Raw genomic sequence first — 25,030 nt, forward strand, 5'->3', positions numbered from 1 at the left:
TGTGTCCAACAATAGTTTCTATATATACAAGCAGATGAATCCGAATGGTGTATGTTGCAGGTCCGTATCATGGCCTGTTGCGGCCCCGATATCAGTGTAGCGCAACTAGCTATACACCGAAAGTGTATATGTGCTATGTAAGCTACTGATCTTCGTACGAACACACGGATGAAGTGCTGCGGATCCATGACCATGTTGAAGTGTATTTGTTCCGTGTAGGTCTATGGAGAGTTGGCACAGACTAGACATGGATTTGTGGTCAAATATAATCATCGGATAAATAAACTTTTGTGAACCATCTTAGTTGCATTCTATGTATATGTGACGCACTCCCCACCAAACAGCCTTAGTAATGTGAAACCCACAAAAACGGAATAAACAGAGAGGCACCCCATTCAATCTCAACCTTCAAACTTTAACTGATCAACAAACTAGTCGTAAAACAGGTGTGCTCTTTGTGTTGAGAGCTCCATCTTGATGTAAATATTCCTTGTTTTTTTGGAAAACTAATGATTTTATGAGCCTTTGGATTGGATAACACAGCTTTTAACAAAGTACACTACACGAGTTTTATGCAAATAAACACCTTGTTGTGGGTTGGTTTTGACAGACTTTGGATTAGATAACCCAGAAATTTGGAGGTGCATAGGCGAAAAAGGCGTCATAGAACATGGTAGTTGGATCATCCTCCTCCGTAACCCTGGCTACTGCGAGTGATTTGTGTACTAATTTTTTAACTTTCTCCTTGAACTTTAGCTGAATTTTTGTTGTCTCATGTTCGACTCTCAAGTACTCATCTTCTAGTATTAGTTTGATGAACTTTATTCTTACCGTCCGGCCGACTAATTATATTGTCTGTTTTGACACATAATTCTCTGTTACGTGTACTAATGAGCTTGAACCGTGATATTATTTCTTCTAATTTTCAAACTACTAATTAAATCACATGTTTTTGAAATTTTATAATTTTTTAAAAAGATTAAAGATCTTCTATAAATTAGTATTTACTTCAGCACATTTTTTGATGCAATCGAGCTTGATTGTGCTGGCCTGTTCCCTTGTCCGAGGGACCACAATAGAAGAAGGCCCTATATCCATGAAATTGCCCCCACAAGTAAAAAAAATCCATCTTCCTCCCTGATTGGATGCGAAGCATATACTTTTATCACTTCCGATTATTCCCCAATTGTCGATTCCAGATTATTATTCCATTGGAGAATCCCCTCCATAGCCCCTCTGGTCTTACTTCTCATCTCTTTCCCAAATCCCTTCTTATTAGGGGGCGAAGAAAGAGAAATCATCTAATGAATCAAGAAACGAAAACAAACCCACTAAAAAATATTCTTGCAAAAAAAATTCTTCTCATTGTGCAAGAATATTTTTTTATGCAGTATTAACAGTATTTAACACCGTCAAAGAGATATGGCCACTTATTCTGTTTCTACAAACCATGCTCTCTCCCCTCCTTCGTTCGCTGCCTCAACTTCCTCTTCTTGCAGTTACGGTTCTAAAATTTCCTGCTATTGTAAATCAAGAATTATAAAACCCATTTGCCTGGTTTGTGTGAGGAATCAATCTTTGAACTGTAGGAGGTTAAAATGGAGTAAAGAGTTTCAAATCTTGAAAGTTAAACCCTGTAGGGAGAGGCTCTTTCTTGCAGCGGGCAGTTGCGGCAGTATGGACAATGCTGAGTACGGTGAAGTCGACGATGAAGAGGAGGAGAATCCTCCCCTCTCCGTTGAGTCTGAGATGTATTCTAAGCCTAGGCGTATTGCTCTCTTCGTTGAGCCATCTCCCTTCTCGTGAGTCTTTGCTTTTGACCTTGCGTTGAATTTTATTCATAGCATGTTAATATTATTAACGATGGTTGCGATCATTGAAGTATCTATTTAAAAGTTGTAAGATTATGCAAATTTTTATTATTTAGCTAAATTTCAGACTTCCCGCTGAATGGTGGGAAAAAAAATTACGTGGGATGTTTTGACAGCATAAATTTTGTGATGCCGGAGGAAATTTAATGTCATCCTTGTGGGAAACATTACTTGATCATGCTAGTTTGAGTTTCTTTTCATCATTGTGTTTAGTGGAATGAATTTGTTAGTGTTGGGTGTTTAACTGTGCATATACTATTATTACTATATATTGATGGATTTTGATAGATATTGTGCTTTGATGACTTAGAATTTCTTGCTCCCAATTTGATGCTTACAAATCAGTGTTCACATCATTCATTCTGTTGTTTTGTAATAGAGGAGATTTATGCGTAGCTATTCTGAATGTGTCTTGGCATTGTAGTGTTTGTAGATGTCATCAGTACTTTATTAATTTGTTTTGCTTTTTTGGTACATTGTTAGCTCTTTAGAGAGTTATAGTTCAGAATTTCGGGTCATAATATGTTTTTATTTTTGTTATCATGCTCTGTTTCTTTCTGTTAGTCTAGTTTGAGTTTTTTCGTGACAGAGTCCATTCTTTTGAACTATGTCCAGCTATATCTCTGGATATAAAAACAGATTCCAGAATTTCATTAAATATCTACGCGAGATGGGGGATGAGGTATGTCCTTGTTGTTTTTGGTCCTTTCTGTTCTAGCTGCTGGAAGGTTTAAAATGTCTTTGTAACAAAGGATAATGTTGAAAATAAATAATAATAATAATTAAGAAACCTGATTTTTCAACAAACTAAAAAGTGAAAAACAACATCTGGATAGAGGAATTCGTTTGATTCTTTTGAAAATTCTGATACAATCATACAAGAGGTAATGCTACATTTAATTGAAGTATTAGTTACATGAGTCGGCCATGAAGAATTGGTTTCGCCAATGCCTATGTGGAACGAAACAAGTTCAACTCTGCAGGAATGATGAGTCTAGAACCGATTACAATGGCTTAAGTTTGTGTAGTTTTTCTAGATGATTCAATTGATTGATCTGTATTGGTATTTCGGGTATTTGGTGCAGGTCATGGTTGTGACCACACATGAAGGAGTTCCAGAGGAATTTTACGGAGCTAAATTGATTGGCTCACGTAGGTTGTTACCAAATTCTTGCCTGATAAATGATGATTTAAGTTCATGCATTCTCTACCATGTTGAAATATTTGGTTACTCAGTTTTTATGTGGGTGCGATTATAGTTTTAAACTCTCTTTGCAGTTTCCCTTGTCCCTGGTACCAAAAGGTACCACTTTCTCTTGCACTCAGCCCAAGAATAATTTCAGCAGTTGCTCAATTCAAGCCTGATATTATTCACGCCTCATCTCCAGGGATTATGGTGGGTTTTGACCTCATGCTTCTACTTCTGTTTGGTATACAAAATTTTAGGGAACATAATTATTTTTACTTATTCACTGGTTGTTTTGACATGGGTTGCAGGTGTTTGGTGCTCTTATCATCGCTAAATTACTATCAGTACCAATAGTATTGTCGTATCACACTCATGTTCCTGTGTATGTTCCTATTTCTTCCCTTTTGTTGAGAAAACAATTAATAAAACTGAAATTCTTATCTCTATCAACTGAGTGTCCTAGTGAGCTTCGAGCAGTTATTGATCCAATCCATTTTTCCGTAACTTTACCAAATTAAAAGTGCTAATTATACATTGTTATTTTGCAGATATATTCCAAGATATACTTTCAGTTGGCTAGTCAAACCAATGTGGTTAATATTGAGTATGTGAGATACATTTGTAATTATAATTCGGATTTTATTTATCATGTTGTGGAATGTATGATATATTTACCCATCTTTTACCAGAATTTCTGCATAGAGCTGCAGATCTTACCCTGGTGCCTTCTGTTGCCATTGCAAAGGATCTAGAAGCTGCTAGGGTGACAGCAGGTGAAATTTATCATTTCAGCTTAGTCAGTTTTTTCTTGAAACTTGTTTCACTTTTTATGTTGATGGAGCAATGATAAAACTGATTTTGTCAATTTTATTCCAAATCTTCAGCCAACAAGATACGCCTCTGGAATAAGGGTGTCGATTCTGAAAGCTTTCATCCCCGGTTTCGCTCCCATGCAATGAGAGTGCTCTTAAGGTAGGTAACTCCAAATTCCACTGTGTTGTGTTACCTTGACATAATTTTAATAAAAGTTCTTTCTGATTCAGCAATGGAGAGCCCGATAAACCGTTAATAGTTCATGTTGGACGGATTGGAGTTGAAAAGAGTTTGGATTTCATCAAAAGGTCTTTTCCTTGTTCATCTGTTATCTTGTATTCATCTTTTGGAAGCATTAATACTCGACACCTGATGTCAAATTTGAAACAGGGTGATAGACAGGCTTCCAGAAGCTCGAATAGCTTTCATTGGGGACGGACCCTATAGGTTAGATGGAATGACATTTACTCGTATACGATTTTCAAATAATTGTATCGGATTGAGCCGTTGTCCCCGTATTAAATTCTATAGCTGATAGCACGGGTGTAATTCAAATATTTTAAATAATTTGCACTTCAAGCACTACATTTTGATCACTATGTCACATGATAGTCATGCAGGACGGTGGTGTCAATTATTGTTACCCAACACATTAGTATCGCATAACATCTACGAAGGATAGTGGTGTCAATTATTGTTGCCAACACATTAATTTCTAAGCTTATTTCGTCGGTATGGTTTCCTTATGTTAGGGAGGAGCTCGAGCGGATATTCTCAGGCTCACCTGTGGTATTTACTGGTATGTTACAAGGCGAAGAGCTCTCACAAGCATATGCCAGTGGAGATATTTTCATCATGCCCTCAGAATCCGAGACATTAGGGCTTGTTGTTCTGGAAGCAATGTCATCTGGACTTCCTGTGATCGCTGCTCGTGCTGGAGGAATCCCAGATATCATTCCTCAAGAACAGGAGGGCAAAACCGGTTATCTATTCAATCCTGGAGATCTTGAGGACTGCTTGAGCAAGTTGAAGCCTCTTCTTGATGATCAAGAGCTAAGGGAAACCATCGGTAAAGCAGCACGTGTGGAAATGGAGAAGTATGATTGGAGGGCAGCCACTCGTAAGATACGAAACGAACAGTATAATGCAGCCATTTGGTTCTGGAGGAAGAAGAGATCACAGTTCTCGAGGCGGTTCCAATGGTTGTTTGGACGACGCTGGTTCGAGACCCCCGCCATGGGAATGTAGACAGTTGGCCCGTTCATCTGTGTCGATGCGCAGAATTAATGCGAGGTTTCGGGATTTTGGTACTGGTATGTGGTTTCAATGCAACAGAAGTGAGAAGATGATCCATAAAATAATTGCATTCCACACGGTTATGAGATTTTAATTGGTATTATTCATTTGACTCATTTCAAATTCTAAATGCTTTAAATCTTGAATATTATTTTGTAATATGAATAGGATGCCATTCATTCCCTATGATCTCTTGTTCACATATAATAGAGTATATTACGTAAACTAATACTATTAGAGTTTATATTATGCAAAAACCAAAAGGCGTTAATATATTTTTTGTTGAAATATAAATATCATCTTCAAAATATTTTGCATGTATCGAAATTAAAGTTAAGCTAAGTTAATTGATTTGGTGAAGTTTTGTTTGAAACTAAAATTATTTCATCATTATGTAACTTTATTAATAATTTTCTTAAAATAGACTTTCTTATCAAATCTTAAATTATGTAATTATCTATATGTTTAAAATTCAATTTTATTTTTATATATTTTTAAATTTTCAGATAATTTATCATTCATAAAAAAATATGAAAAAATAACTAATTTGAAAATAATAATAAAATTATATAAATATGAATTGCATAAACAAAAAAGCACTAGTATATATATTTAATTAAAGTTGAGGCATTCATATTAGGAGTGGGATCGGGTCACGTAACTCTTTTACCTAATTCTCGTTTCGATAAAATTTGAGAACTTTTTTTCTCTCGATCCCGTACCCGATAACATCGATACCTGAATATTTGAGATCTCCAAATCTCGGGATCATGTCGAGTAGGGAGATGATTTGGGACTTTATCCAATAAAGAGAAGATTTTCTGATAAATATAGGGGAAAGAAAAATTGAGAGCTCAATGTGATGCAACTTGCGAAAAAAGGTACCAAATGAATGCGGGGAAATGAGAGAAAAGTAGGAAACAGTTTTTAAGTGGTGCAACTTGCCAAAAAAATAAATCTTTTTGGAGAGTGGGGATTCTTTGTTGTTTACCAGGAGCCCGTTGCTGCTGATCTTGTTGCCTTTATATTCTCTGGCTTTTGGAAACTTTATATAAAATAAATAAATTTCAATCAATTTTTTCCACACCGCTATTTGCTGACAAATGGATACAATTATTTCAAATTTATGATGAAAGATAGAATCTACAAGCCTTGGCCTGAATCTTCCGGGTTAAACAATTTCAATGGATTTAAAGTAAATTTTTCCCAAGAAACTTCTTCCCAATCAAGATCACCGATTAACACAACTTCCATAAATCCCAGTTAACAATTCCTCCTGGGTTGCATCAGATACCCGAACCCGAGTGGATTAATGCTCTGCAGATAATATTGCTGCAGGTTTAGAGTAAGATTTGGCGTGCTAAGTCCAATTATTTCTCCTGGATACGTTAGGCCAGAATCACACATTCCTCGGAAAACACTTTTCACATCTGAATTCTGCTGCGCAGGCTTGATCACGATGGGTTCATCTGGTGAAACAAAGCTGTTCTTCGGTTTAGTTTGTGTGACATTTGCAGTGGTAATATCATGTATACTTGAACTTCTCTTATCTTTCCCACCGGAAAGCTGCCTGATAAAATACTTCTGCGCGTGACTCGCAACCTGAGTTGGAGTTCTTGAAGTCACGAAATTTCGAGAAATACTTCTCCAATCTCCTTTGCCATATTTCTTGAGCCCCAAAAGAAACAGCCTGGAATTTCAGAATCAATACAAAATTAATAAAAATCCAAACCTCGAGTCCTTTAGGAATACAAACAAAAAAACAAATGGTGTCCGGAACAAGATTTTTTATTTACCGGTGTTCTTCCTCAGTCCAGGGCACCCCTTTCTTCCTTTCTTGCTCAGAGGTCCGAATCGAATTGTTCCGCTTACCAATCGAACCATATTTATTCTCCCAATCCGACGTGAATGAATCGTTTCTGTACCCTGGAACTGGTACCAGCCCTGCTTCTATATCAGAAACATCTTCCACCAAGTCCCTGTATTGTTTCATCACATCTTCTACTGTTTTCCCCGGAATCATGGCCGCCACATTGCTCCACCGATCTGGGGTATCCTTATCGAACAATGCGAGCGCATTTTCAAACATTTTGTTCTCCTCTAGAGTCCACTTAACCCCCTTGTTCTCCTCCAACCAATTCGAGTTCCCGAAATATGATGCTGCAGAATTCAGAGGTCCCGTTACTCCGTCCATCTGCTTCAATCCGAATACCTGTTTGACAAGCAGCCACGAAAGGCTCCCTAACTTCACTAATCAAAAGGGACTCTTTAGTTTCAAAGAAACTGTCGTCCAGTTTAGATTTTTGTGCGTGCATGATTTATACATGTAATAATTATTATTTTATACATATATTATCTCCGTGCCCTTCATCAATTATTATTATCTTAATTTTGAGTATTTCATATTAAGTAATTTTGATACGTAAACGTAACAACAAATTTTTTTTACAGTTTTATCATCAACGATATTTGTTAACTACATTTAATGGTGTGAAATATTCATGGATGATACATATATTATCTTCATGGTCATCACGAATCTTTATACGTGAGACGAGTCAATTTTAGCAGTATTCACAATAAAAAATAATACTTTTAACTTAAAAATTAATATTTTTTCATTGATGATTTAAATAAGATATTTGTCTCACAAAATACGATCCGTGTATATATGTGTGCATATATATATATATATATATATATATATTAATTTGTAGGGACGATTATCTGGTCCTTCAGTGGACTGGCATTTCTATTTTTAATATTAATGAATAAATTTAATATCACGGATCCCGAATCCCAATAGACGATGCTGATGGGTGAGAAAACAATAGAAATTTCGTCACGTCAATTTTTTATTTTTATTTTTATTTTAGATATTTATTTTATAAAAAAATATTTTTTCTTCTTAGAAAATATATTGTGCTAGATATTTATGTGGTCTTTAACAAATTGAATTCAAAATAACAAACACATGATAGTTATTCATCTATGCTCTTCGATTTTTAGAGTCGAATAACTCGTTCAATTTAATTTACTCCAAGATTTATTTATAATTCACAAATAGTTCAAAATATTTAATATTAAATTATTTTTATTTACAGAATTTAAAGATTTTGCTAAAGTTTTAAATTTTAGAGATGATTTGTCGACAAATTAATAAGAATAATGATTCAATCATGATGATTATATTTGAGCTACTTTGTGTTTTGAGATTTATATGATATTTTTTTTATATTGACTGTGATGTAAATATATGATTATCTTAACTTAGATTAGATTGGAACAAACCTTTCAATTGAACAAACCTTTCAATTATTAGTAATATATTCTCTGTATATATATATATACATATATATATATTTTGTGTGTGTGTGTGTGTGAGAAAAAGCCGGCATATTCTATTTGACATGATATTTACGATAATCAACGCCCAATCCAAAAAAAAAAAAACACCAACAAAGCATGCATCACTTTCCGTCATATTCAATATATGCTGAGAGAGGTAATTTTTAAAAATACACAACAAAAAAAGAAAGAAAAGAAAATAGCATTAAAGCATAGCCAAAACAAGAATTACACACTCAAAAAAGTCCTAATCAAATCTTCAAGAACTCACACAAAAAATTACAAAATCCACACATGAAATGTATGATTATTGTCTCCTACTTGAGCAGAAATTTATTCCCTCACGAAACAAACAGAGCTGCATCTTCCCTTTCTTTAAGAAATTTTGTACCAAATTTGGTTTCCCAAATCCTATCTTGAAACAAACAGAGCTTGGTTTTAATTCTTGCACAAACTTCAATTTCTTGCTATCACCATTCTGCATGTATTTTATTTGTGTTTGTTCTTGTTTTCTTCTATCAGGGCCCTGTTTTATGCCCTCGATTCTCCTTTTCTAGGCCTGAAAATTGCATTACTAAAACTAAGGATTTTTAGTATTGGGAAATCTTCTAACATTTTGGAAGATCTTTTGGTGGTGGCAGCACTGATTCATTAGGGCCCTTTCCATTGTCCACCAAGAATGCCATTTTCAGCCCCCACGTTGTGTGTACTTCCAAATGACAATGCATAAACCAAACTCCTGCACATACAGATCCAAAAGTAAGTTAAATTTTGGCCTAAAATTTAAAAAATAAAATATATTCAATCTACTGGTTACAACTTTTTAAAATTATATATCCAAATGTTCAAACTAATTCTATTTTATTATCTTGTTCTCATAAAAAAAAGCTAACAAATGAAATCAGAGAAGCCAACTGAGTACTAAATAAGATTTTACCTGGATTATCTGCTTTGAATCTAATGGCAACCCATCCACCAGAAGGCACTCCAATAGTGTTCCTCTCCACGGGATCAACAAGATTAAAATTCTTAGGATCAGTTTTTGAATTAAAATTTCCTAATCCCTTGCCTACTGCAAAAAAATTGAATCCATGAAGATGAATAGGGTGATTCTCAGGGGCTATAATCCCAGTATCTTGGAGAACCACTTGAACTGTAGCATTATAAGGCAATCTATACACCTTTGTCCCATTACTAGTGCCCATATTTGCCGGCCCGCTTCCCGAATAATTGAACCGAAATGGCGGGTTCCCCGGGAAATCAGTGGTGAAGACTCCCTTGATCTTGAAAACATGAGCCTGTAAAAGAGCAATGCTCGGCATCACAAAGGTGACATTGTTTATACCGGCCACGACACGGCTACCGTTGCCGGGTATGCAAGTCGGACATGGATTGACCCCGAGTCCAACCGTGAAGAGGAGGGAACGGTCGACTTTAACTGGCACGTTTGCAGGGTATTTTTTCGAGTTCAAACTGCGTAAAGAGTTGGTGAAATTGTTGGACACTTGGGTAGCATTTCGGGCGGGTGGGATGGTGAGAGTTATGGGAGAGGTATCAAGCGTGCCGGAATAGTGCAATGTGGCGGTGGCGGTCAAGTTGTCCACCGCCACCAGGAGAGTGTCCATGAAGGTGGAGGCCGCCATCATGTACTTCCCGACGCCCTTGTCTGCGGACACGATGATGTTGGTGGTTTGCCCCGGGGCGATCAAAACAGTGTCTGTTTTGAAGGGCTTCACATATGTTGCATCAACTTCTACTACTGTCAGTGTGTGGCCTGCAATCTTGAAGAATAGTTCTTCATTGAGTGCAGCATTGATCAGGCGCAATAGGTATCTTTTCCCGGGCTCAACGGGCAATGTGAAGCCACCTAAAAATGTAAGAAAATCAAATTTATATAATAAACTACGAGAGCTTTCAAATTGGGCACATTCATAGTACAATTTTTACCCTTGGAAGGACAATTCGGGACCGGTCCGGGATGACCATTGATCGTGTGAGCATCAGATACATTCGGAGCCAAACCGGAATTCAGAGCCTCGTTGATGACGGCCTCCGTGTCCGATTTCCACCATTCGGCCAAGATGACGATTGCTTCGTGGTCGGGTTTAGGGAAAGGATATGGGATGCCGCGCTTAGGCAAGATGACCACGGCGCCATGAAGGGTGGCCCTGAGCCATAGGATGTGTGCGTGCCACAGAAGTGTGCCCCTTTGGCCTGTGATGGTGTAGTTGTACACATAACTTTGGCCTGGCTGGATGGGGCATTGCGTGATATATGCTGGCCCATCCGCCCACCCTGTTCGGATTTGCCTCACTCCATGCCTGAAATCATTATTAGCAACGACAATAAGTTCTAGAGGTATATTTTATTGTTTTATTTTTCCAAAATATTAAATACAACATTTAATTATTTTTCTTAATGTGAAAAAAGAAACATTATTGCACCAAAGCCAAATTTGGACCAATTAGATTATCAAGCCTATTATACCGACTTTTTTTCCTTGAGAAAACCAGCAAATCAACGAGTTTTTTTTTTAAAAAAAATGCTGTTTGACGTGTGACAACTGACACGGAACCGACCATATAAAACATTTTGTTTAATAAGTTGCAAGACTCGGAAAAATTATAAATTATAAACTGATATAAATAGATCCAAATTTAAAAAAACAAAGAAAAAAGATTCTTGCTTACCAATGAATGGAGACATTGTACATGACATGGTTGACGACCTTGATGAGCAAAGTATCATCTTCCCGAGCATAAATAGTCGGACCTGGAAATTTTCCGTTCACGGTGACAATCGGTTTCGTCGAACACAGACGGGTGGTGTTCTTCATCACCACCTGCACACCAATACATTACATTGCCAAAAATATATGAAATATTATCTTCTTGATCTTAAATTATTACAAGTTAAAGAAAATTAGCCATATCTTGAAATATATTGTTACACCTTCCGTGTCTTCATGATTTTGGACTTTGTAATTGCTTGTTTTTTAGGCCATCAAACTCACCAAATTGATTGTAATATATATATATATATATATATATATATAAATTAATTCATATAACACTGCATTTTAGTTTTGAAATCACCATCAGAATGAGGTTATGCCAACCGATTCGATTCACAAGATATCATATTTAAAATTTTCTATTAATTAAAATTAATGGTGGAGAAATATAATTATAAAATTAAATGTTAATTAAAAGTAATGATCTCAAGATATTCTTAATTTATTTTTATTTTTCTTTGTTTTGGGAAGAAAATATTTTCTTAATAGTATGATTATATTCTTCCGTTGGTATAATTAGGTAGATAAAAAGAATGGACCTCACTATTTATATTGATTCAAGATTAAATGCCGAATATGATGCATATGTCAATTTTTTTTATTTTACCAAATAAAATTTTACTTAAATATTTCATTATGTTCAACTAAAAATTGATAATATCTATAGTGATGCAATTATTGTATTTTTTGCACCATTGACATTTTCTTAACTTAACAATCAAAATTAAAACTTAAAACGCATAAACAAAATGCAGAACCAAGCAAAAACTATGTGCATGCAAATAAAACGATTAAATGAATTAAATTAAAAAAAAAACTTATAACACAAAAGAAAGAAAGTTAAAAGGCATTAAACACTTACATTAAATTTGTAATGACGAACCCTACATTCGACGAAAAACACCCGAAAGAAGCATGATACGAGGATCAAAGCCCGAAACCAAGAATCCATAATTCCCTCTAATCGAGCTTTTTTTTCCACCCGAAAAAAATAAACTTAAATTTTGTTTAATATTTCTGTTAATATGTCTTTCAAGCTTATGACTTCTCAACTCAATGAAGAATATATATAGACGATCGAGTGATATATAGTTGCATGAGTGTATGTATCTGCCATGATGTCGTTTTTCTAATGTTAGGTGAAGCCATGGATGCTTCAGACATAAGACTCCTTTGGCAAAAACTAGGTTTCTTGTCTCTTTTTCTTACCTGTTACATAAAGCATTATTTTCTGCTTTTGCATGAATTTTATTAGTTTTGGATTAAAATATATACTCTGAATTTGTGTCTGATTCATGTACTACGTACGTAGTTATTCTGATTCATGTACGTACGTAGTTGTGATCTATGAGCCGTCAAAGATATATACTATAATGACTTGAATTGGGTCGTTAGTTTATTCAGTTTGCTCCACGATTTGTTGGTATATTTGGGAAGCTAAAGAGTACTGCTGATACGTATATTATACAGCGGGCCAATGGGAGTTAAAGTGATCAGGATTTTTAAAATTAATTGTTAGACTAAGTGATTATTGGATTTTTCTTTACAAATTTTTTAGACGTTACAAACACTTTCTTGAGTTATTTTAATTAAAAACCATTCATATATATTTGTTTTCCTCATCTAATTTCTTACATATACGAGAATCCAGGGGGGAATTATATTTTTTGTATTGATACTCACACTTTTTTTTCCATTTTATGTCACAATTCACGGTCTTGGTCACCAATTTACACATTTTTCAATTTTAGTATTTTTGCATATGAATGTTGACATGACATCGGATATGTCAGCAAAGTTCAGCCCCATTTCAACAATTTTCAGTGAGGCTTCATTATTTTCTGACGTCATGTCAATACTCTAGTGAAAAATGACTGAAATTTGAAGAAAAAAAGCGTGAGTTAGATGACTAAGACCTGAAGTTGACGACATGACCAACAATGAAAAAGTACAAGTTACAAGGCTAAAAATGTCATTTTCTTTTTATTCCTTGATGCAATGGTATGGTATGTATAATAATTTTTTTTAATATTGTTTTTTTTATCAGGTTTTATTATAATAATTTATGGTGTTTAAAATAATTTCAGTCTAAAGAATGATATGATGATCGAGGAAGGATGTATAATTATTTAAACATGAATAAAAATTGAGATAGTTGGTGTGTGCTAGTGAATTTGAAAACGTCTTCTAGAGAAAATCGAATACAAAGTATAATGTAGTAACAAGGAGTGATGGTTACTATGTGTTTGGGATAGTTGCAAGAGCCCTTTCAGACAAACATATGCACAAAAATTGTTTAAAAGCTAAGATATTATACTGTTTAGACAACCTTTGGTTATTAACTAACTTGTTACCAGTCTTTATCATCATCATGAGATTGAAACTTTATATTCTTATTTAATTCTTTTTTTTATTATTATAAAGTTTTACCATTAAGTTAATTTGACTAAATGATTTTTTAAATCTTATTATTATTATTTTGATTGGTTGGGAACTTGCGGTTGGTGGACATGCGTTGGTTGGTTTTTCACAATGGTTGCAACAAATCTTAACTTTTTTTTTTTTAAAAAAAAAAGAGAGAATAAAAAGAAGAAGAGAAATTTACCTAAAAAATATGCTAGGGGAATTCAAGATTTTTTTTTGAACACACACATATATATACATGCATACGAAAATAATTGATCCAGGTCATTCTCGAAAATAATTTCGTCAATATTCGTTTGAAAGTAAAATTGGTTTGAGGGTCATAATTTGGAGTAGGTCTCTCACGAATCTTTATATGTGAGACGGGTCAAACCCTACAGATATTCACAATAAAAAGTAATGCTCTTAGCATAAAAAATAATATTTTTTCATGGATGCTCCAAATAAGCTAAGAGATCAGTATCACAAAATACGACCCGTGAGACCGTCTCACACAAAATTTTGCCCATCATTTGTGCCTTTTATTTATGTTATTGTTGCTGAGGATCTCTTTTTTTTTAAAAAAAAAATGTTACCTAATTAGCCTTTTTTAACCACTTTCTCACGAAATTACATATGTTAGTTAAAGAATACCGTACCAAAATTTACAATATACCGTTAATATCGCTATAAACGATATATTTAATTTCAGTATTGTAAATGTGGTACTAAAACTGAAATTTGACAAAATAAATAACGAATATCACAACATAAAAGACCAAATATGCAATATTTTCTTTATTATATTTTCTTTTATTATTAATTAAAGAATGCCCGAAATCAATATTCATAGTTCAAAAAACACTTGAGCGTAGATCTCAGAATAAAATAGTTCGTTCTCCAAAAAAAAACACATGCGAATAAAGTAGTTTGTTTGCTAAAAAAAAGGGTAATTCGTTGATTCCTAAAGCCAATCCAACAGTATAAGCTACATAAAAAATATTTAAACATCAAGTTCCAACAATTAAATTTATTCCATCAAATTTACTACTACAAAATGGAATTATACATCTGAAAAAACAAACAAAAAATGTAAAAATCTGTTGCAATATTGCCGAAGGATATCGGCACGTGAATATGATTGAATCATTGAGCTTTTTAACTTAGATTTTGGTCAAAAAATTGAGTGTATATATCAACATCGGATACACGAAAAGAAATCTGCAACAGCACATATAATTTTGTAAAATTTCGACACCATGGAAATGCTTTAACTAATCTAACTGAGTTCAAGAAGTATAACAACATTACATGAGCTGGATTAGAATTCTCCGGTAAAGATTTGCCTAGGATAATATTGAAGTAAAGGCTCTGTGGGTCCAAAAGAATGGATATCTAGGAAAAAAGATTCAGCAATATCGGAACCAGATAATGACAAATACGATGAGAGGCCCAAAACAGTCGCGTTGTGCATATTCCAGTCAGAGTTTCCTACACTTCCCTCTCACCGACAAAATAAACGAAAGAAGAAAAGAAATGAAGTGGTCATTTCCGTTCTCTATTTTAACCATGGAGTACATAAATTTAGCATGAGTCATAACCCCATGAATGATATCACATTCGGGTTTAAGTTCAGAGTATATGTAGTGTATTCTTATTGGCAATCTGTGTTCATAGGTGCATATTAACTCGTCAAATGTTCGACATTTTTGTTCTTGGCGATGAAAATAAAAGAAAAAAAAACAGGGGGAAGGGCAAAAACATCTGAAACTGATGTTATAGGAAAATCTCAGAACATGAACTTCCGATCCCAGTTAAATGTAGCATGAGTTATAACCCCAAATAAAATACTAATACCTGAGGCTAATACATCAGGCTACCCTTGTTTTTGCATCATTCTTGTCTTCAGTTATACAATTTCAACCACTAAAGCCTTTTAGTATCTGATGCCGTGCAATTAAAGTGACAATTTTAAAACTTAAGATAAAGGCAGAGATCAATCAATGATTGTGTTCGAGTTCACTCTAGTGAATAAGGTGGGGGCAAAGAGAGAAAAAAATTAATATACTCAAGTGAATCTAGTGCAGCTCCCGGTTTGCAGGAACCTGTAAACCCGGGCTAAATGAACTAAAAGTTCCAAACATATTTAAACAAACGCATTTATTCCTGGAAACGTGACAGATATATGGCAGTTACAGTAAAACAAGCCCTCAGAAGCTCTAAGTTTGAGTTCTTTCAGCCAAGCTGGTTTTTTACTGAATATGAAAGTAAGTTTTTTCACATCCGATAACCAAAAATGATCAAGATATCAAAAGGGTTATTTGCATTGAATAAATTTTCCAATACATCAGTAACAAACTTCTGTAAATTTTATTTCTTTGAACATGATATTGCACCACGGCATTCAAGATTTCTTCACGGTATAAAATCCTTGAATCCCTCGTCGATCATTATACGTTCTTGTCGCATGTTTTAATCAAAATCCCTTGAACTTATTATGCCATTAACAAAATTTCAAAACGGGGATTTCGATTTCAGCTGGAACACTTGCAGCAATAATCAGTACAGGATTCTTTGTACGATGGCTAGGTTCCTTCCAAGCATTCTTAACTCTCACTGCATGTCTCTATTTTATAACAGCCATCTTTTGGAATCTTATGCTACAGGAGAACGAGTTTTTTAGACAGATACGCATCATCTTTTACTTAGGTTTAGAAAATAACATCAGACATAGATACCTTCTCTTGTTTTTCTCTCTCTTTTAATGGTTCTAGAACGAGGATTTGTGTAGGATACATTGTAAGCATCAAAGGAATATTCTTCTCTATTTAATTACCTAATATTTGCAACTTGCAAGATTGTAATTGTCGGATACATGTTCCCCAAGTCCCAAATGAACTCTAAAGCACAAAGCCTTTTGCTATTACAATATGATAACCGAAATTTCATTGATGAGATCGGTTCTTGATTAAATAGCAGATCACGAATGATAGAATTTTTTATTTTTAAAAAATACGAGTTATTAAGAAAATCGAGACTGCTGAATATTCTATAATAAGACAACAATGTGTTTTGCAGCTAATCGTTGACCATGTAAGCCAAGAAAATGGGATAAAATTTTGAGCAGCGATAAGAAATGGACAAAATAATACAGCAATGATTGATTTTTCTGTAAGCTCTTCCCATCACAAATACCAAAAATATGCGAATGAAAAGAAAATGATTTACATAGTTATCAGTTAAGGCTTTGGAAACAATTTTGTGCTGTTCATCAACACAGATTGAAGTTTCAGATGGCAACAAGTAGCTCTTTAATTGCTGAACTTTCTCGTTTATTTTGCCTCATTAATTAATTGTCTCCTTGCTTTTTTAAAAAAAAATATTCTCCTATGTGTTGTTTTCATTAATTGAAAGTTCCCAGTATTCTCCTCTTTTGTTAGACTTGATTTGGCAGAATTTTCAGCTCGGTGATTCGCGCTGCTTTGAGAGATTCGGCCTTTCGTTTAAACATAATACTTGGTTCTGCTGGAAACACCCAGAAAGTCAGTCAGCCATCTATATGTTCAAGAAATTTGATAGAATCTCACTAGAGTATAAGGTCTTTTTAAGATCAGACTCGGCAGGATTTAAAATCAAGATTTTGTGGATCGGGTTTTTCTTGAATCCTCATTTTCCAAATCAAGATCCAATTTTTATCAAAATTCTGATCTGGGATTTCTTAAGAAAATGAATTTCAGAAGCATGGAAGAGTTTTGGCCGTTCTATATGAGCCAGCACTCAAAGCCAGCAACTAGGCGTTGGCATTTTGCTGGTACACTCTGCAGTATTTTGTGCTTGGTATACTCAGTGCTGTTCAATTGGTGGTTTGTAATATCTGTACCTGTAATTGGGTATGGATTGGCTTGGTATAGTCATTTCTTTGTTGAGGGAAATGTTCCAGCAACTTTTGGGCATCCATTTTGGTCTCTGCTTTGTGATTATAAGATGTTTGGATTGATGCTTACTGGTCAAATGGATAGAGAAATCAAGAGGCTTGGTAAGAGGCCTGCACTTCAAGCATACTGATCCTCGTGCTTTAATTTGTGGTTTTTTTACATCTTTTTTCCTTTTAATTTTACATCGTCGTGCGAATCACACAATACGGTGAAACGAACAGGCTCACAGCATTATTTGATTTGCCATTCATTTTCTTCTTCGGGAAGACAGTTGTATACTATGTTCCATGTTACAACGTAGTTGGATTTTGAACCTTTACCTTGAGTGAAATGTTCCGTTTTGTTTTTGATTAACTCGCATTCTGCTAGAATATTACACAGGGATTCGAATGTGGTGATGTTTTCTTGTTAAATTATCCTTTCGCATTGGATAGTATATATCGACCTCCTTTGGTTTTCGTTGACTTTGTTGTTTCTTTGTTCTTATTTAATCTCGCTACATAAGAGATCATCAAACGATAACTAAATGAACCTGAATTACCATTCCACCAACCGTTGATTGATTTTGTGCATGCACTTGCAGTTTGTTCATGCTGTCCCCCTTTCCAGTTAAAAATACATAAGACCGAACATTATACAGTTCTTTAAATAACAAGGTATGTGTCCAGACGGGAGGGAGTCACCCAAAAAAGAGGAAAAATTTAGAGAACTGTATTTAAATATATGACCTCAAATTAATTCTACAAACATATGTTATCCTCGATAAAGGATTAAAAAAACAAAAAAAAGTTGAATCGCAGGCGCTGAGCAAAAACAAGGAACACAAGGTAACCTCAAAGTTACAACATTGTCTTCTATACTGAAATTATAATCCCAGTTGTCAAAAAAAAATTGGCTTTGCTACAAAAATGAGATAATTTAAGCTCTATCTTGAACTCCACGACAATTGACAAGTTTCTGAAGTGAATTTACCCGCGGAAAGGGGTCTCTGCTAATTATAACTGGAGTGCGTTTTAAACTGTAGCCAAATTTATGAGTAGGATGTACAAGTCAAATCAGACACCAATCACAAGTCAGTGTTACGGGAAAATGATGGCAGTGGCATGCCTTCTTGGGGACGCAGGATGACAAGAATGCCGAACATCCCCAGCATAGGAAGAACAAGAAGCCATTTCAAGAGTTTGAAATAGTACATATGGAAGGTGAGGGAGAACTCATCCGAAAAGTAGAGTCCATTTTTGTCGATCATCTCAACCAATACTGTCCCAGTAGTTCTTACACTCACAGTTCGAAGTTTAATTCGCTGTTTTCCAGCCTGATTAAAGATTTGCATTTGCTTAATTGTTCTTTCTCCTTGGTAATTACCAGGAACCAGTAAACTTACCTGTGGTTATAAACAAGAAAAGCTCAAGCAAGGGCAGTGAGCACGGGCTATTATTAATTAGATATGAAGAAATGAATAGCAAAAACAAATTCCATACCGTCACATTATAAGGTGCTTGACTGCCAGATGGGAACCTGTGTTTGTCTATAATCTCCACTTCAACCCAAAAATTCTTGCCTTCTTCATCTCGGAAAGCTCGTGATGATGGAGTGACATGGATACCCTCACGGTTGTAGCGGGATGCAGCATTATTTCTTCCTTGGTTAGGTGATCTCCAAGCCTGGTGATATAAAATTTGTAAGACAGAATAGCAATATCAACCAACAAGACAAAAATGATATAGTTTTTAATCGTATCCTTCCTTGAGTGGATGATAAGGAGAAGGTGTTGAAAAACAGAAGACGTTGCCATTCATGGTGGTCACAATCAGATCAAGATCATCACCGCCATCTACATTCTCAGCCAAAACCATACTGTATCTGTAATTAAACAAGACATATTCATGGGTGAAGTGAGACAGCGGCTCAAAGAATGGCCTAATAATACAAGGAATACAAGTTATCTTACGATGTTTCTCCAATATCCACAACATCAGTGCATGACGAGGGTCCATCAATAAGGTATAAATACCCATCAAAAGATGTGCTGACAATTGTGAGTCCCTTCTTCTTCTCCCCACGTTTGCTCAAGTCAACTAGAAGAATTTGATTCATAACCCTACCATGTGTCCGATAAGGATAGGGCCGTACAATTGATCCATCCTTGCCACTGAGAACATATATGTTTCCAGATAATGTTGGAACAACGATATCAGTGTGACCATCCCCATCCACATCTCCAATGCTAGGACCCTGAGCGAAACACGATATTGCTCATGCAGTATAAACATGTAGCTTGGCTTCAACCACATTTAGGAATCAAGAAATTGCGAGTTACCTGTGGAACAAGGCTCTTTACATGTGTTTCCCAAATTTCTTTTCCTTGTAAAGTCCAAGCTGCAACATTTCCATGGGAATCAGCGGTCACTAACTCAATCTTTCCATCATCATTGATGTCAGCTGCAACAACTGCTCCTTGAATTTCAGCCATTTCAAGAGGAAACTTCTCTCTGTATTTGCCTAAACCAGTGAACTAAAGTAATAAGGACAAATTCAATGAACATAAGAGGAAACACCAGCCAGGAATACGAGAAATAAAGATGACTGGACAATTTATAATAGCTGAACCTACAACTGTACAAGAACAACAAGTTTTGTCCGCGAAATTATTTTAGTTCAACAAAAAAGTTAGATCAGCATTTCCTAAAAAAGGTGTTAGATCAGCATTTTCCAAGACGGGGGGGGGGGGGGGGGGGGGCTCGAGGCAGATCCATGCAGTGGTTTCTATGTGATCATTTTGTCAATTCAACAAAACCCAGAAATGAGTCTCTCTGCATTCTTCACCTCACACAATTTCTCGACTAATTCATGAGAAGGTATATCTCTACAGAGCCACCAAACTGACAAAAGAAATTTATGTCATCTATCCCACTCCCTCTCCCCAGCGATTACCAAAAGATCAATCAAGCGTCAATACCAGCCCAAGCCCATCACATACTCACTGAAATCAGTCTGAAACTCGTCAATAAATAATGTAATAAATGGCAAGTCATGCAAACCTATCAAAAAGCACACTTGGTTCCAACTTGTATATGATGTTTAGAAGAATTAGATAAGCGCTGCGCGACACACTTATATAGTGGAATAGTAGAAAATTACACACCCCTGTGGTCCAAAACATAAAACAAGCCAAAAGAAGTCCCGACCAGAATGTCCAAATTCCCATCACCATCCAAATCAACAACTGTAGGAGAAGAATATATGTAGGCACGGAAATTTCCAGTATCCGTACTCAAATCAAGCTGAACACTCCACTTAACTTGCTTTGTGTCGAGATTGAAAACTACAATACCACCGGCAACATATTTCCCAATCTCGATACCACCAAGTTCCTTTAAATGCTCTGGATTATCATAATACCTGCCAAATGACATATTGATTATCTGAAGCATATTAAAATACTTTTGCTGAATAGAAGTTCACTGAAAAGACAAAAACACATTACAAAAGCAGACATAATGTTTTCTCATGAATTCTTCAATATCAGTATGAAGCCCTAGCATACTGCAGTCTATTTCAGCAAAGATTATAGTCACCGCCTAATACATGGAAGGTGATTTCGAAATTAAAGGCTTACATGGCCAATTTTTCAGGAAACTAGATTATAAACATCTGTTGAATTGTTACCATGGGAGCTTATATCTTTCTACACAAATGGCATCTCATGGTTTTAAGTCACATAGTCCCATGAATTAATCTGGTAAAAGTCAGTGGACGGAAACACACCATATATAACCCAATTTCCAATTTCAATTCCACTCACATATAACAGCAAGAAAAATCCAAGCAATGTGCCCAAATATACAACTAAAGTATCTGAGTATCAATGGGTACTTTAGGAGTAATGCATATAAAAGAGATGACTGACACAAAATTGATGAGAGAAGCTGCCTATAATTTCTTCATCTCGTGATCTGATGCAGTAGAGGTAACGCCAGAATGTCGTATAATGCAAGTTGCAAGTGGTTTTGGTACTTCGTAAGATTTTCAATCTCAGATTCTAGTGTACTGAGTTAAAATGATTGTGATGGTGTTTCTGAAGGTATCTGATATGGAAATGTAATGCGGGGTAGGAATTGAATGCAGTGGCAGTGGTACACTAGAAAGGTGGAAAAGGGAAAAAACAGTATTTTAAATGAATTCAGGATCAAGCATCTTATAATGTAGCACATCACGGACAAAAGTTTATGCCCATCACGGACAAAAGTTTATGCCTATAATCAGCTGAAATAAAGCTAAAGTTGCCACAGTGTAATTGATATTATGCTGCTTAGAATACTACTATTAGAACTGGCCACAAAGAGACCCAAGGATAACTGCATTCTAAGCAACATAAGAAAAAACTTACTCGTGGTCAAAGAAGTAAGAAACCGCAACAACCATCTCAGACACCCCATCATTATCAATGTCTGCTATGACCTGAAAAGAATGATAAGAACCATGTTGATTAGTGTACATGGTAAAATTATGTGAACATGAAATCTTTGTTTCGAACACCACTATATTTACCGGAGTGCATAAGACATGTGCATCTATGTGAACATAATCTTCCAGTTTTTCATGCTGAGTTTCAGTCCATTCCTCATCTCCCCACATGGCCTCGTCTACATAATCATCATAATCATAGTTATACTCATCAGCCAGCTCATCGTTCTCCCTTAACAACTCAAATGATGCATCAGCATCAGCTTCAAGGCCTCCATTATTTTCCACTGTTGCAGCACGAATGCCTTCATTGCCTTTTGAATCTTTCTCTTCAAGAAGCCGTCTTGATGTGTTTTTTCCAATTTCTTCATCCTTGACTTTATCTGATCCAGAATTAAAAAGTGTACCATTTGGTTCTTGTGGCATCGTTATGTCTGCTTCAGGTTGACTATCTTTGCTCTTCCCAAGATTCTCAACATGAGATGCATCCAGGTCATGGTGCTGAATATCTGTCGTAGAAACATTGCTCTGCAAGGTTTCATGATGAGCTTCTTCTGGTACAGAATTTGATGCTTTAGATAAGTCATGACGACCTTCTTCAGAAGAATAGGTAACGTTTTCCGCAATTGTACTTCCACTGTGCTCTAAAAAATGTTTCAAACTTAAGAAAACCTTTTTAAGCACTAAACCATAATCAAACCAACTTAATAGTGTTCACAAAATTGACATAGAAGAATAAATGAAACAATTAAACAGAATCACGAAGGTAGAACAGTCCAACCAATGTGAACCACAGGTTCAAGAGAATTTCCAGTCGATCATCAGACGATGATTTTGAGTTGAAGCTCATATAATTGGGCCAATGCTACAGGTCAGAAGATTTCATACAGTGATTATAAGTTATAACATCTACAAAGGAGCTTTTGCTATTATTAAGTTAACCACATAAAGCCTGAGCTTTCCCAATATTTCAAAATAGTATAGTATATAATCCACTAATGCAAAATGAGGATTGATGAGAGCAAGGCCAATGTCCAGATAGCTGCAAATGTGTACTTAATCGTGGAGTTTCTTGCGTATATCTCAAAAATGGCCTGTGGCAGATTTCTGATTGGACAACGGGAGAAAAGAAAAGAGGGAGACTGGTTACAGCAATTACATGGTAAAGGCAAAAGATAAATATATATATTCAGTGAAGAAGAAAAAAGTTTCAACCCATTGGACATGAAAGCTGGTTCAAAAATATTAAGAGAAAGCAGATAAGGATAATCAGATATCTTGTGGTGTGTCAATGTTCATCGTGTTGTATTCAAGAAATTATTATTCACCAGCAATGAAGAAATTATGAATTTCATGAAAATGCTATTAAGGATCAGGAGAACATTGGGCAAAACGAAGTACAGGAGATAACTTTTAAGTGCCACAATTTCAGAACCATTAATTCTCAATAGGTAAAAGGAAAGCAAGTTACTAGATATCGAATTCGTGAGAAAATCCTCGACCAGCTGCTCATCATGAACATCTGGGTGAGACCGGTCAACTGGATCTGGATGCAAACCAACATACCAATCCTTTTTAACTTTCAACCTTGGAATCTCCAATTTATCTGACATCATGTAGCCTGAAACCCTAATTTTCAATAAACAGAACACAAGAAGTCAGCTAACTATTATTCAATGGCTAAAGAAGGCATTTTGGAGGAACAGCACATGTTACCTGAAAAATAGCACTTCACCATTGTAAGTGGCTAAAACTACTTCTCGGACACCATCTTTGTCAATGTCATACAAAAGAGGACTAGAATGAACAGTCGACTGATGAAAAGCTGGCCAACCTGATGTATATGATACAAAAAATAGGTTCATTTTGTCTGGATGATAGAGAATCACATAATTCATGAAGTTTAGCCCTTCTAGTTGTACATTAGCAGCAGGCCCCTTGTCTACAAAACTAAAAATATATAGCAATCCTCTAGCAATACCTGGCAACTTATCTCCATCAGAACCTTCTAGGACTTCCAAGTAATGAACAAAGGAGGGAACTACTACTTCAAGCTTTCCATCACTGAGAATACGAGAATAATAATCAAGATTCCATAATACATGATGGATTGAGAATAACAAGCAAAGACTTTGAATTTTGAATCTATATCTTTTCAACAGATTATGGGCTTCAATTTAAATCAACCTACATAATCTACTTTTAATCCATTCATCGTCTCCAATACTTTTGAGTTCAGAATAAACAAAGAAAGACCAGAGAAATATTAAATGCATTATACTGCAATTTTCGATACCAGTAAATCCAAATTAGACAGTTACGTTTGATCACCTGTTGATATCTCCAATCAAAGGCGAAGAATAGATGCTAGAACTCACTTCAGTCTGCCATCTCAGTTCCAAATGCTGAGGGCATTGTGTATTCAGCAGCTCATCCTCGTCACTGCTCACAAAGAATGCCATATAATTAGTCATTTTAACAGTTGAAAAAGTTCACCAATTTAACCAAAACGCAATTTTGTTTATGCAAGTAATGTCATAACTCAGGATAAGAATTTACAAGAACCCAGACAAATACTTACAGATTGGGATAACCGAGGGCGTCATCAGTAGCCTCACGCTCTCGAAATTTGTTCTTGTTCGCTTCCTCCGAATGGGCAACGGCATAATCGAAACTCCAACAAGATAACCCGAAAACAAGCAAACCAAGAAATAGAACACCCCAAGATTTCATGAATTTCAGGCAATCGTTTTCTCAATCGTCTCAAGAACTCAAATGTAGCGAAAAAATCGAAGGAATTTCACTTAGTCTAAGCCCAGTAAATAGTTTTTGGCATCTAAGCGAAAAGAAATCAGTTCGCAGCAACGAGGGCGTGTTTGGTCATGTTGAGTAAAAAAGGGGCAACTACTCAGTT

General features: G+C 35.5%; 5 protein-coding genes across 6 annotated transcripts; 2 read left to right on the forward strand and 3 right to left on the reverse strand.

Annotated features, from left to right (window-relative positions):
* The first annotated feature begins 1,125 nt into the window (after nt 1-1,125).
* LOC142529199 (sulfoquinovosyl transferase SQD2-like) lies at nt 1,126-5,355 on the forward strand. Its single transcript, XM_075634657.1, has 11 exons — nt 1,126-1,802; nt 2,487-2,553; nt 2,957-3,027; nt 3,150-3,267; nt 3,369-3,442; nt 3,609-3,664; nt 3,750-3,833; nt 3,945-4,032; nt 4,104-4,181; nt 4,264-4,320; nt 4,626-5,355. The coding sequence occupies exons 1-11, from the start codon at nt 1,423-1,425 to the stop codon at nt 5,119-5,121; spliced, it is 1,569 nt and encodes a 522-aa protein (XP_075490772.1). The 5' UTR covers nt 1,126-1,422; the 3' UTR covers nt 5,122-5,355.
* Nucleotides 5,356-6,181: 826 nt separating this feature from the next.
* On the reverse strand, nt 6,182-7,472 carry LOC142529076 (transcription factor DIVARICATA-like). The gene is made up of 2 exons (XM_075634470.1): nt 6,966-7,472; nt 6,182-6,859 (listed from the first exon to the last, which is right to left on the reverse strand). The coding sequence occupies exons 1-2, from the start codon at nt 7,361-7,363 to the stop codon at nt 6,433-6,435; spliced, it is 825 nt and encodes a 274-aa protein (XP_075490585.1). The 5' UTR covers nt 7,364-7,472; the 3' UTR covers nt 6,182-6,432.
* A 1,232-nt stretch (nt 7,473-8,704) lies between these two features.
* LOC142530072 (laccase-4-like) lies at nt 8,705-12,350 on the reverse strand. Its single transcript, XM_075635837.1, has 5 exons — nt 12,174-12,350; nt 11,208-11,359; nt 10,465-10,838; nt 9,455-10,384; nt 8,705-9,256 (listed from the first exon to the last, which is right to left on the reverse strand). Exons 1-5 carry the CDS (start codon nt 12,261-12,263, stop codon nt 9,126-9,128), a joined length of 1,677 nt encoding a protein of 558 aa, XP_075491952.1. The 5' UTR covers nt 12,264-12,350; the 3' UTR covers nt 8,705-9,125.
* A 4,472-nt stretch (nt 12,351-16,822) lies between these two features.
* LOC142529975 (uncharacterized) lies at nt 16,823-17,968 on the forward strand. The gene has a single exon (XM_075635708.1). It carries the CDS (start codon nt 17,441-17,443, stop codon nt 17,777-17,779), a length of 339 nt encoding a protein of 112 aa, XP_075491823.1. The 5' UTR covers nt 16,823-17,440; the 3' UTR covers nt 17,780-17,968.
* A 514-nt stretch (nt 17,969-18,482) lies between these two features.
* Nucleotides 18,483-25,015, reverse strand: LOC142528581 (protein DEFECTIVE IN EXINE FORMATION 1-like). Of its 2 annotated transcripts, XM_075633621.1 has the most exons (13): nt 24,698-25,015; nt 24,448-24,558; nt 24,098-24,180; nt 23,833-23,950; nt 23,588-23,745; nt 22,201-22,760; nt 22,040-22,110; nt 20,795-21,051; nt 19,970-20,151; nt 19,601-19,884; nt 19,394-19,512; nt 19,131-19,312; nt 18,483-19,033 (listed from the first exon to the last, which is right to left on the reverse strand). In XM_075633621.1, the coding sequence occupies exons 1-13, from the start codon at nt 24,847-24,849 to the stop codon at nt 18,716-18,718; spliced, it is 2,595 nt and encodes an 864-aa protein (XP_075489736.1). In that variant the 5' UTR covers nt 24,850-25,015; the 3' UTR covers nt 18,483-18,715. The 2 variants fall into 2 exon arrangements, with proteins under 2 accessions (XP_075489736.1, XP_075489737.1); XM_075633622.1 differs by lacking the exon at nt 24,698-25,015 and having other exon boundaries at nt 24,495-24,558.
* Between the last annotated feature and the right edge of the window lie 15 nt (nt 25,016-25,030).

The sequence above is a fragment of the Primulina tabacum genome, chromosome 16, assembly GCF_025594145.1.
Source record: "Primulina tabacum isolate GXHZ01 chromosome 16, ASM2559414v2, whole genome shotgun sequence".
Lineage (NCBI taxonomy): Eukaryota > Viridiplantae > Streptophyta > Magnoliopsida > Lamiales > Gesneriaceae > Primulina > Primulina tabacum.

Coding starts and splice junctions, on each gene's coding strand:
- LOC142529199 (XM_075634657.1), top strand. CDS start 1,423: ATGGCCACTTATTCTGTTTCTACAAACCATGCTCTCTCCCCTCCTTCG. Junction 3,028..3,149: donor AAATTGATTGGCTCACGTAG/GTTGTTACCAAA, acceptor CTCTCTTTGCAG/TTTCCCTTGTCCCTGGTACC. Junction 4,033..4,103: donor GCAATGAGAGTGCTCTTAAG/GTAGGTAACTCC, acceptor TTTCTGATTCAG/CAATGGAGAGCCCGATAAAC.
- LOC142529076 (XM_075634470.1), bottom strand. CDS start 7,363: ATGGACGGAGTAACGGGACCTCTGAATTCTGCAGCATCATATTTCGGG. Junction 6,860..6,965: donor TGGACTGAGGAAGAACACCG/GTAAATAAAAAA, acceptor CTGAAATTCCAG/GCTGTTTCTTTTGGGGCTCA.
- LOC142529975 (XM_075635708.1), top strand. CDS start 17,441: ATGAATTTCAGAAGCATGGAAGAGTTTTGGCCGTTCTATATGAGCCAG.
- LOC142530072 (XM_075635837.1), bottom strand. CDS start 12,263: ATGGATTCTTGGTTTCGGGCTTTGATCCTCGTATCATGCTTCTTTCGG. Junction 11,360..12,173: donor TTCGTCATTACAAATTTAAT/GTAAGTGTTTAA, acceptor ATTGGTGTGCAG/GTGGTGATGAAGAACACCAC. Junction 9,257..9,454: donor ATTCAAAGCAGATAATCCAG/GTAAAATCTTAT, acceptor CTGTATGTGCAG/GAGTTTGGTTTATGCATTGT.
- LOC142528581 (XM_075633621.1), bottom strand. CDS start 24,849: ATGAAATCTTGGGGTGTTCTATTTCTTGGTTTGCTTGTTTTCGGGTTA. Junction 23,746..23,832: donor GGTGAAGTGCTATTTTTCAG/GTAACATGTGCT, acceptor ATTGAAAATTAG/GGTTTCAGGCTACATGATGT. Junction 19,313..19,393: donor TCCTTATCATCCACTCAAGG/AAGGATACGATT, acceptor TATATCACCAGG/CTTGGAGATCACCTAACCAA.